At 41.7% G+C, this 11,331-nt stretch overlaps 1 protein-coding gene across 7 annotated transcripts in view; it reads right to left on the bottom strand.

Moving 5' to 3' along the window:
• PPP4R1 (protein phosphatase 4 regulatory subunit 1) overlaps positions 166-11,331 on the bottom strand; it is a 59,720-nt gene continuing 48,554 nt past the window's right edge. For all 7 annotated transcript variants that reach the window (XM_021388749.1, XM_021388747.1, XM_021388750.1 and 4 more), the window contains 8 exons: positions 9,687-9,782; positions 8,288-8,473; positions 6,765-6,926; positions 6,353-6,453; positions 4,228-4,348; positions 3,997-4,131; positions 2,904-3,045; positions 166-1,254 (listed from right to left, as the gene is read on the bottom strand). In XM_021388749.1, the coding sequence (XP_021244424.1) occupies positions 1,091-1,254; positions 2,904-3,045; positions 3,997-4,131; positions 4,228-4,348; positions 6,353-6,453; positions 6,765-6,926; positions 8,288-8,473; positions 9,687-9,782 (1,107 nt within the window). In that variant the 3' untranslated portion in view covers positions 166-1,090. The remainder of the gene's footprint in view (positions 1,255-2,903; positions 3,046-3,996; positions 4,132-4,227; positions 4,349-6,352; positions 6,454-6,764; positions 6,927-8,287; positions 8,474-9,686; positions 9,783-11,331) is intronic.

Raw genomic sequence — 11,331 nt, 5'->3', positions numbered from 1 at the left:
CTGGGCTTCTTGGAAGAGAACCTAGCAAAACCTCAATTGCATGACCAAAGTGCATCCACGCTGCAGTACACGCCATCTCAAAGTACAAAATCCTTCCCAATCATTAAGGAATCCCCCAACACAGGCAGCAGAGTGAAGAAAGTGGAGAAACAAAAAAGACACAAATTTCAAACTTATTCTTTTAATGTCTTAAAAAGGTCACAAGATTGCTTTCAATCTTATTATTAAATTTTATTTGGACAAGTAGAGAACAACTTGTATCACAACAGCTTTGAACAACATGATTAAAGACTGCAGCCCTCCAAGGAGGCTCACAGATATGTACAGTAAATGAAGAAAAACGTTGCACCTCAGAGCTGATCACGATCAAGTTAAAAATACCTGACTTAAAGTATATGTGCTCATAAATTTCCTTTAGGTCATGACCAGCATGAAAATAATTAGGACGCAGGTACTCAGCAAAGTCTTCTGCTAACGGGTACAGCAATATGCTGCATTTAAGGATTAAAATCAAATTCTAGTTTAGTGTTAGCACTGAGCCCTTAAGAGAAATCCAAATTTCTACCTTCCCCATAGACGCACATGAAAGCTATTCCCACTTCAGGGTGTGCCCGGCCGCACACGGATCGAGTCCTTGAATGATAAAAACTCTGAGCGCTAATACTGGAGGTCTTACGTCCCGCTACAAATTTGCCTTTCCAGCCATTCCACCTATCAGTTGCTACAGAAAATACTTGCTAGGTTAACTCCTCAGGAGAAACAACGCAGGTCTCTGGAAATCGCATCCTTTCTACAATGAAAATGATCTGCCAATTCAAGTTTTATTTGTTCAGGAAGACAGAAGATTTAAGGCTTCGGTGGCAAAAATAATCCTCTGAGCAGTGTTTTTTCTAAAGTCAAGCTGACATAAGTAGGTTTACATTTTCTTGACTTAAAATCCCTGGAACCAGGTTTAGATAACGTCCACCTGTTCGTTCTGGCAAGAAATCTCTCCTTCCAAAGAGGTTGTCCTCTATCAGCCATTTTAGAAGCATGAGGATAGTTTGTTTCAATTTTTTTTTTTTTAATTATAGCAACATTCAGGAGATTTTCAATACGTTGATGAAGCAGTGCTCATGGCATCGTCTGCAATTTTGGTACTGGCAGGGTGTATGCTTGCAAAATACTTGACATCGTTGTCATCGTCCATTTGAAGCGCCATAACTGTTTGTTCCACAGCTTCTTGATGCGAGTTGGCAGAATTTATAAAATACTCTGAAAGAGAAAATGTGCACGTCTTAGAGGAAGGAAAAACAGCAGACCCCTCAAGGCAGAGCTCAGCATGCTGGCCACCAGGGTTCAAGATCTCAGGAGACAAACAGTGCACGCATGTGGTCCTACTGGAATATCTGAGCAGGCGCACAACGCCGCTCTGAACAGACCTATGAGTTCACTTACAAAACAAGAAGTCATTCCGTATTTCAAACTGGAGTTTCCCTAACAGGGCTGGTAAAAGTACAAGATTTCTACGGCCCGTCAATAAAAGAACAACAGATTCCATGACCAAAGAGGGGTAAACAGCACATGCAAGGGACTTGGAAGGAGCGTGCTTGTATTTGAAATGGAGGGAATGTACTGCAAACCCATGGCCATGCCATTCCATCTCACTGGTAAGCTCGCCAAATAACTATCAAACAACAGAATAAAGACAATATTTAATGAGAGTGGAAGAAGTCCCTATATTTGACAGTTCTCACAAACTACACAACACCAATTGCACAAAAGCCGCATCATTACAGATTGCTCATAGGAAGGGCAATTCAGATCTGAGGTCTGAAGAACTTCTGAATTTCTTATTTACATCTACCTGTCATAATCTCTCCACCACCCCTATCACACGCACGTCTTTGAGGCAGGGACTGCCTGCAGTACGGGCTTGCACAGTGGCAATACGGAATGGAGTTGGACGATCCAGGAGGGGAACAAAAATAACGTGGACAGCAACAAAAATCTCAGCAGTATATGGTAACAGCGAGAACAGTGGCAGCATTGGCACAGTGAAAACAGGATAACAAATTACTGCACATCAGCTGATCCACAATAACTGCATATGCTTACTCAGAGCCTCCGGCACACACATGACAGCTTGCGATAGCCTACTTCTCACTGAGTGGGCATCCTTTGCACTATTTTAAACATTTTGCATTTCAGTTCATACCACTTCCATGTTCCCAAAAGTCTTCTATGCTAGAACGGCAGCCCTCAAGCCAGTGTATTTATTATGAGGAAGAAAGTGACCAAAAATGAAGTAGTTCAAGTGCAGACTCTCTGCTGCTTTACAAAATGGTGTACTACTCTGATGCTATTTTCCATTACAGTACTTTGGAATCTGAGCACTGCACTGCCTCTTCTGGCACCTGCTATACGCTGGGGATCCCTTCCTAAGCAGAGCCTGCAATCTGAACACAGCATGTCCTAGTTTCCCTGGAGAGACACCAGAGAAACTTCCTTCTCACTGCTACCATAAAACATAAAAACAAACAGCAGCCATCTCTTCCACCCCAGTGAGAGAACAGATGCTAGATTTGTGCTGAAGGATTTTTTCCTTCAATCCTCATTACACAACTTCGCACTTGCATGATGTTCACGTGTACTTTCTGTACCCTCATTAACCCTACAATGTAGCTCATTCAGAAGAACCACGAGCATGAACTCATACTTTCCAGCATTACAGAACCGTGGCTCTGATGACACAACAAGGTTTAAGGTTTATCTCAGCCAAGGTAACACCCCACCCCAAGGAGACTGGAAAAGCAACTGCGACCTACATCTCATGCTGGTAGTTCTTTCCCAGCTGGCTATAGGAAAGTGGAGGGACAAAAAGACATGCAGTCAGCCCACTGCTGCTATTTCTGACCACTAACCTTTCTCTAAAAGCGTTTGCTTTAATGTTTTTGCAAGCAGGACTCGAACATTTGGAACTCTGTCAGATGCCAAGTGTAATAAGTGTGGCAACAGATGCACAGCAAACTGGTCCATGGGCAGGCAGTCATCTTCACTGATAGTCTGGCAAGAAGACAGATGCAATTTCATTAGATTTCAGCACAGTGAAGACAAAATCCCAACACATAATCAGAGCTGACAGAGCTTATAACCTTCCTAGCATGACTACAGCGTGCAGTATTCACTGTGTTTTATAATATGGTACAATATTTTCTAGCACAAAGTCAGACACAATGAACTAAATTAGAGAGAAGTGAGGCTTAGCTGGAAGCCCCTTTTATTTTGTATGAAGTCTCAATTTTTTTTATTTTTTATTTTTAAACACTAACTTTTGAAATTGGGAGGAAATAAAAGCAAGACTTTCCCCTTTATTTTTAAAAATGATTCTGTCTTTGTTGTAACTGGGAACCATATTAAGGTAAGAATGGTTCATCACAATAAACATCCACTTATCCCAACACGATTCTCTAAAGAAGCCCCAAACTCACATTTCTCCAAATGCTTCAAAGAGCTGTCCTATTTTGGTAATAACCACACTGACTTACAGTCAGCACCTCTGCTACAGGCCCAGATTTCACCATTTCCTTCTGCATATTTTGCTGAGAATACATTGTTTTCAACCAACTTGCGTTAGCTGGCTAAGGAAGTACAGGCAACTCTGAGCACTTCATTTCTCAATGATGATCCCAAAGCGCGAGGGTGCTGTGGCATATTAAGAAAATCTTACTTTGTGCTGAGAAAGAATCCCAACTCAGGGATTATTTTATTCAGCGTTTGTCTGACATTCAAACAGACCCAAGTTAAGATGCATGCAAGCTCATGTATGGAGCCAACACTGAAGGATGCAGCCATAAAAGCTATTCCGTTGGCAACCAGATCACAAACATCCCATCAACACCAACAGACATTTAAATATTTCCAGCTGCTTATTCCCCCCTCAATTCTTCCTATCAAAATAATGGTAATAATAATAGTTTTAAACAAAAAACAAATGAGAACAAAAAGACATTTCACCTGGCAGATAAAGACAAAAGTTTGCCGGCCGGACCATTTGCGGCATCTACAGAACTTTTCAACAAGTTCATTCATGAGGTCTACCACAAACGTTGACGTTGACGCCATGTACAGCTTCTTTACCATTTCACTAACCTAGAAGAAATACAAAGGAAACAGCAAATATAACAATTATTTCTGACCACCAACCCTGAGGAGTCTGACGACCTGAACTGACTTAGATTGCTTTACCAGCTTGTAAGAAATCCAACGGACAGAAGACACTTTGTCTGCACAGAGGCTGAACGCGATAGGTCGCAAGTAGTCGTAGATGTCTCTGGCACTGTACAGATCTAGAAGTAAGATCAGCTGCCTGCAAGATGGAAGAACAACCACACAGGATATTAGAATAGTAAGAAAGGTATCAGTTTTTTATATTGACAACATTTGCCGTATAATACAATATAACCATAACAAAGTGGCTGAAAAGTAAAATTTTTTATTCTTCAATGCAGTCAGCTTCACTAGGGGTCACCTGCAATTTTTTAATTGTCATTTGTCCACCATAATAACAAAATGCTGAATGAGCTCAACAAATGAAAGACTAGGGAGGAGGCGAGGGATCTGGAGTTGCGTTTCCAAGACATGGATCCTGACAGCGGCCACAACGTACGTGCAGCACCACTGTGCATGACACCACGGTGTGCACGGGCATCCTAGCACCCAGGACAGACAACCTGCAGAGCTACAGGTTGTGTAGCTCAGAGCGACAGGTTGTGTAGTCAAGAGTTGACTACACAACTCTTTGACTCTTTTGACTTAAGTGCTTGAGGATACCTATCAAAATAAGTAGACTACTTCATCAAAACAATAAACTCTCTCTACATCAGAACATTCTGGGCAGACAGAGAACTTGTCAGTTTTCTTCAGTGTGCATCAAGTTGATGAAGAATTGAGCAGGTTGCAGATGCAAGTATGAATGGTAAAAAGCACGTCAAAAGAGGTGTCGTGTCATGCTACAAGCAGCCAACTGAACGCTGCCATATCAGCAGCAACAGGCAAGTGATCTGTAGAAAACCTCACGAGGCCTCTAGCTCAGTCTCCTGCTCAAGCAGAGTCAGCTGTGACATCACATAGATCTGGCTGCTCAGGTCTTGAGAATCACCAGGAATGGAGCCTGCACAGCCCCCCTGGGATGCTTATGCCCCTGCCCGGCTGTCAGGGTGAAAATTTTTCCCTCAATTCCAGCCTGAATCTCTCATTTCACTTTAAGTCTACTATTTCTTATCCTCCCATCACGCACCATTGTGCAGAGTGCAGCTTTGTCCACTTTATAATCTCCCCAGAGGGTTTGAGACTACTCTTAGTGTCCCCCAAATTCTTCTTATCTCCAGGCTGAACAAGCCATGGTCCCACAGTCTCTTCTCACAAGGCAAGTGCCTCAGCCTTGATCATCCCGGCGTCCCCTCTGTTGAACTCATTCCAGTTTATCAACATCTTTCCTGTACTGGTGGCCTCCTAAAAACGTGCATCACTTCAGATAAGATCTATTGAGTGCTGACCATAAGAGGAGGCTAATCTGTCCCCTCAATACGCTGACTGCCTTTTGTCACTACATCATCTGCTCTCTTCAGCAACAGCTCTGTATTTTCCTTGTTTATTCTTTCACTGCTCACATAGCAGTAAAAACTCTTGTTGCCCTTGAGAGCACACAAATTTCAGCTCTAGTTGAGTTTTGGCTTTCCTAATATAATCCTGCATGCCCGGGCAACGTTTCTAAATGCCTTCTGTGCACCCTGTCCCTTGTATAACCATTTTGCATTCAGGCTTAGTCCTGAGTTCCGTTCTCAGCCAAGCAGAGCTCTTAATAAATCTTGTTCTTCTGAGCACCAAGGCAGATCGTTCTTTCATTTGGAGGATGCTGTTCTTAAAAATACCTGCTTTCCTGAGCAGCCTGGCTCTTCAGAGCCGCCTCCTGTAGGATCCCACCTACCAGTTCCATGAAAAAGCCAAAGTCATCTTACATGAAGTCTCACTGTACTCTGCTGCTTGCTTGCTCTAGATCTTGGTCATGAGCTCAGCCTACTCAAGACTCAGCAACTTGAAGTTGAATTACCAGAACGCTCCTGTGACCAAATCTGGCCCTTTCTTTAAACAAAAGGCCAATGCTTTCAACACAGTGATGAAAATACATTCAACTTCAAACCACTGTAAGTGATATACAACTAAAGGGAATTTTTATGCAAGGGAGACAAGTGGGAGAGGATAAAGACAATCCATTAATTGCAATTAGGTGAAGAACAACACTTTAAGACATTGGCTTTTACGATTTTAACATTTTTAAATACCCACAACAAGCACCCAGAAAGCCACATACTCAGCCAGCTCTGCACGGAAACGCCAATTCCTGCTGTTATCAGTCACTAAGAATTCCTGGAGCTGATAAAGATACTCTCTTCTTTTGTCAAGATGAAGAAGCTGTAAAAATAAATACAAATTTATATAAAGAAATATAGGTTACAAACAACCAGAGATGGAACAAGAAGTTTAAAATACAATTGATTAAACAGTTATTTTGATTCAAAACAATTAATCTTTAGCAATAACAATGCTTTTCTGGGCTAAACTCTATTATGCTTACGTCAATAAAATCCCACAGGGCATGATGAAATGCAATATTCTTTATGGATCCCCATAAAATTATACTGGCGGTATGTTAAGTAAGAGCACACAAAGAAATAAAGCAAAAGTACATGATTTCACTGGACCAAAAATGAACACAGACATACCTTTAGAAAGTCATGCAAGTGTTTAAGCACACCTATCCTGACTTCATCCAGGTCTTTTAAGAAGCCATTGAAGACAGGAACTAAATCCCCAGCTGTAAGTTGGTCTCCAAGGATGACAGCAAGTTCATGTATAGAAAATGCTAGCGTCCGCCGAACTTTCCACTGAAATAAATTGATAAATAAATGAATACATTAGATTGATGGATCATCTGAAGTGCTCTATTTCAACCTGATGGACAATATCTTGGCTGGACCTCTGGAGAACTACAATACTCACAAACCATGAGGTGTCGTTTCTTCCACCCGAATATCCAGAAACTCAGTTTCAAATCCTTTTGCTTAAATCAGTCCCAGACTACTATTCTTTCACTCAAAACTTAGAACAGGAAAGACATCCCACAATACTTCAGCTGGGATCTTTTAGAACCACAGAATGGCTTGGGTTGGAAGGGACCCCAAGGATCATCAAGTTCCAACCCCTTTTAGCTGCCCTAATAGGTAAAGATCCACCCACAAACAGCACCTAGAAGTCCAAGGATCGGTGGAGCTTTTACTTAACCTAAATTGTGTAACTATTCAAACTAAGTGCTTTTAGAAGTTAAACAGAATCTCTTCTTTAGCACCTCCCAGTTAGCATGGGTACTGTTTTTTTGGTTTTTTTACCCTAGTTTGGTGATTCAGACTTAATTCGGATTAGAATGGCAATGAAACTCCGAACAGTTTTGAAGACAGGGTAATTTATTTTTATGCATGTTTTAAATTTATTAGCCACTTGTTTTTAAAGGCTGCACAACAGCTTGGAAAATGTGAGCAATGGCCGTGTATAAAATTACTCTATGTATCACCAAGAATTGTGGTGCTGATGGAGCAAGCAGCAAGTTCAAGAGAGGTGAAGTAGTCTGAGAATGCTCAAAAAAAAGAGAGCAACTCCAAAAAAGGAAGAAAGGAAGGATTGGGAACAGCTGCAAACCAACAGTAAAGTGCACAGAACCACCTCCCCACCACCTAGCAACAAGGAAAATGCTGCTATTTCCAGGGTTTGTTTTTAAAACAGCAATGCTGCACTGTGATAGTGATGTTATCCCCTTATGACTAACTGAGTGCAGCACTGACAGACCACCAGATTGCGGCGTGAGGCTGACTCACTGAGCTCCAGACATGCCTGCAGGGACACGTGTCTGCTTGCACGCAGCAGCACAACCCAAATTCTCTGACCTATGAGAATCCCAAGCACTGCCATGACATCTCAAGCAAGCAGAAGAGATCAGAGACCTCTCCTCACATTCCCACTGGAGATCCATCTCCACAGATGCACTCTGTCCAACGGCCTCATTTCCTTATTGTTTGAGAACCGCACACTCCCAGCTTCACCTGACACGACAGTTAAACTTTAACTCATTATTGGAATAACTAATATCCGTAACAGAGAGCTCCACTTAAAAAGCAGAGCATCCCAGCAACCAGTAAAGAAGAGAAGTGATCGTTATTCACATTATTCTGTATTCAGAGCTTCTTCAGCTTACCTGCATGTCAGATGCCAGTGTCTCATAGGTATCCTTCAAGCAGTGCCAGTTCTGTCTGCCTAGTGTAAGCGCCACACCGGGTAGGCTGTAGGCACAGTGTTTGGCAATCTCGGTATCAACAGTTTGTGCGCGAGATGGATCAGTCATTGATAAATACTGATCCAGCAAGGCTTGAGGTACAACATCCTACAGCAAGAAAAGGGGATTTGTTTTCAATACATCTTCATAAAGTTTATGAAACTTCCAAGGAACACTGTGAGAATATCATTTTTTCCACAACTATAGATAATTATTTAACAAAATCTTGCAATGAGAATGCAAAGGTTTTATATTCCATCACTGGATCGCTGTACACTTAAGCAAAGCAGGAGATCGAACAGACTACATTCTACCCTCCTACAAACACTCAGTCTCACAGGCTGTGCAAACTGCCCGTTTTAACTCATCCATAAAATGAGCAAAAGAGCAAATTACAAGACTCGCTTCAAAAATTGTTTTCCTCTTCCTCTCAACAGCTTGTCTTTTGGGGGAAGGGACAGCAGAGCCAAGTTAACGCGCTACGGTTGGAAGGAAGCGGGGGCAGAGGATGGAGCGTTCAGCACTGTCTCCCTGAGTAGTCACCACAAAGGAGAAGGCTTTTCCAGAGACCGAAAGATCTCTGGTGAAGACAGACCAATTTTTCTCTCTCCACTGAGAAACTGAAACACCTGAAACAAACTTTTGTGAACACCTCTTTGTGTTGCCTTCAGCGCTCTGCTTCAGCTGTTACCACTTCATCTCAGGCACCCATTGTGCCCAATGGGGCGTACAAGAACATTTCCCTAGCGTGCAGCTGTTGAATAGCTCAGCTCACAGAAGCGGTAAGAGGGTTCCCACTCAAACAATCATGGTTCTGCAGGGATGCATACATTATACTGAACTAAGTAACAATAAAAATCCTTTTCCTTTAAGAAAAAAATGACAGAGACAGCTTGAGTTTAATGAAACACTCTCACACTTCTTCTTCAAAAAGCTGTCGTGGGGTGGGGGTGGTTCCACTCAAAACATTTAAAAGATCCTGTTTCCTCAATAACCTTATTTCCATTACAGACTCGTTGCCATAGAAAATTCAACCCAATTAAATCCAAACCTGAAAGTCTACGAGAGTTGTTCTCACGTCACAAAATACTGTCATCTCTTATACAAAATTGCAACAGAAGCAAATGCCAAGTTAAGCCATTATCTCTGGAAACACGGAATGTTTTAAAATTAGTTGCTTTAGAGGTTTGCTATATTTTATAGAAATTATATTACATCAGAAATGACTGAGTGAAAGTGACAGCACAAAACAAATCTCTCTATAGAAAAAGTTACCACTTATCTGACAGATGTAAGAAAAACAGAAGTGGCTGTCATTTACCTGTACTTTGGATTTTCTTTCTTCCTCAGGGCTGAAACTACTATTGGTGCTCAAATCTGAATCGTTATGAATATAATGAAGCGTGGAATCCAAATTCTATTAAAAAAAAAAAAAACAGAAAAAGAAAGAAGTCGCACAAAACACATGTAAGGATTGAACAAAAACATCAACACCAGGAAGTGCTGCCCTCACCTCAGGGCCTTTTTCTGAGATTAAAGGAATACACGTCTTAATATCAAATACAATTTTGCTACAGCCTGAAATCAAAAGGCGTACTAGATGGACGTTTCTGCTTTAAATTTTAAACAAAGGCTTCTCTTAGTTTGCTCCATTTTGGTTCTTATGGAATGAAAATCACAGGAGAGGAGTACCGCTGAGACTGCATTAAGGAAAATGTAAATAACGTGTGGGTCCCACCACTGGAGTTCTCCAAATACAATGGAACCTGCATCACCACCCTGCGAATTTCAAGAAGCACGTGATGAATATTTGAAAAGGAGATCCGATCTTTTTGCCAGATATGACCCAAAGTATCTACGCACAAACACTGCAGGGTGAGCTCTCAGGGTCAAGATGAGCTCCAAGAGCATCCTACTTTGTGACCTCTTCAGATCAGCTTGACAATGAGAATTTTCAAGCAAAGAACTGTAAACTTCTTTACAAAAGCCTCTTAAGTGAGATCTCCTTTCCCTACAGAGTAACAAGAGCTCTGTGGTTGTGCTCCAAAGAGCCCTGCCTTGTACCATGCAAAGCCCATGGCACTGGGATGAGCATTGCTGGCGCTTCCGGATAGAGCAGGGGCCAGCCTCGGGGGTCAGATTTGAGTCCCATCTCCTCCTGGCACCTCCCCCTTCTCTGCTGTGGCAGGCAGAGATGGACAAATTTTATTCCAGTTTCCTTTCTTTTTCTTTTCCTCCTTTTCTCCTCCCTTCCAACCAAAAAGGGGACTCCCGCACTCATCCACTGTGAAAATGAGTTGAGGGATTTCTTGAAGCTTACATTTGTTTATCAAGCCTTACAGAAAGCACATAAGGAAAGTAAAACGGTTGTTCCTGAGGAGAAATAAATCAGGGCACCTCACACTCAAATAGGCCACATCTGTGTACCAAAGACTCATCTGTTCTCCCTTTTCACATCTTTTTGCCTATTTAAATGGAAAAAAAGAAACCTCTTTAACACATAGCACTAACCTCTTCAGAAACCTACCCAGCTGCAGAAGGACAAGCAAAGTTTGATTTTAATTTGCGTGAAAAACTGTGAAGGCTGCTTTCAAACACAGAATACGGTAGCCTGATATTTCTAAAGCTTCTATTCCCATATTGACTCTTAGCTATAAAAATCACAATAAAAAACACCACCTGCAAAAAAAAAAAAATCAGAGCTCTCTTCACTGCTAGAGGCAGCAGACCCCTTGGCTCAGCAGATGACAGCTTGATTCCCAAATTCTAGGTCACCTCTCTGAAATCCTTGCACGTGTAAAATGAGTCCTTGATTTGGTGCCAGTCACAAACAAGGAACTGACAGATTAAGAGCGTCCTTTTAGAGAGTAAAATCAAAACACGTAAAACAACGTATATAAAAAATGTGACAAGCTTTCTGTCAGCACCATATTCCGTAAAGAAATAAAACTTACCTCTGAACAAAC

Source organism: Numida meleagris, chromosome 2, assembly GCF_002078875.1.
Source record: "Numida meleagris isolate 19003 breed g44 Domestic line chromosome 2, NumMel1.0, whole genome shotgun sequence".
Classification (NCBI taxonomy): Eukaryota; Metazoa; Chordata; class Aves; order Galliformes; family Numididae; genus Numida; species Numida meleagris.
The sequence above is the reverse complement of the archived record's forward strand: the minus strand, read 5'-3'. Positions and strand labels throughout refer to the sequence as shown.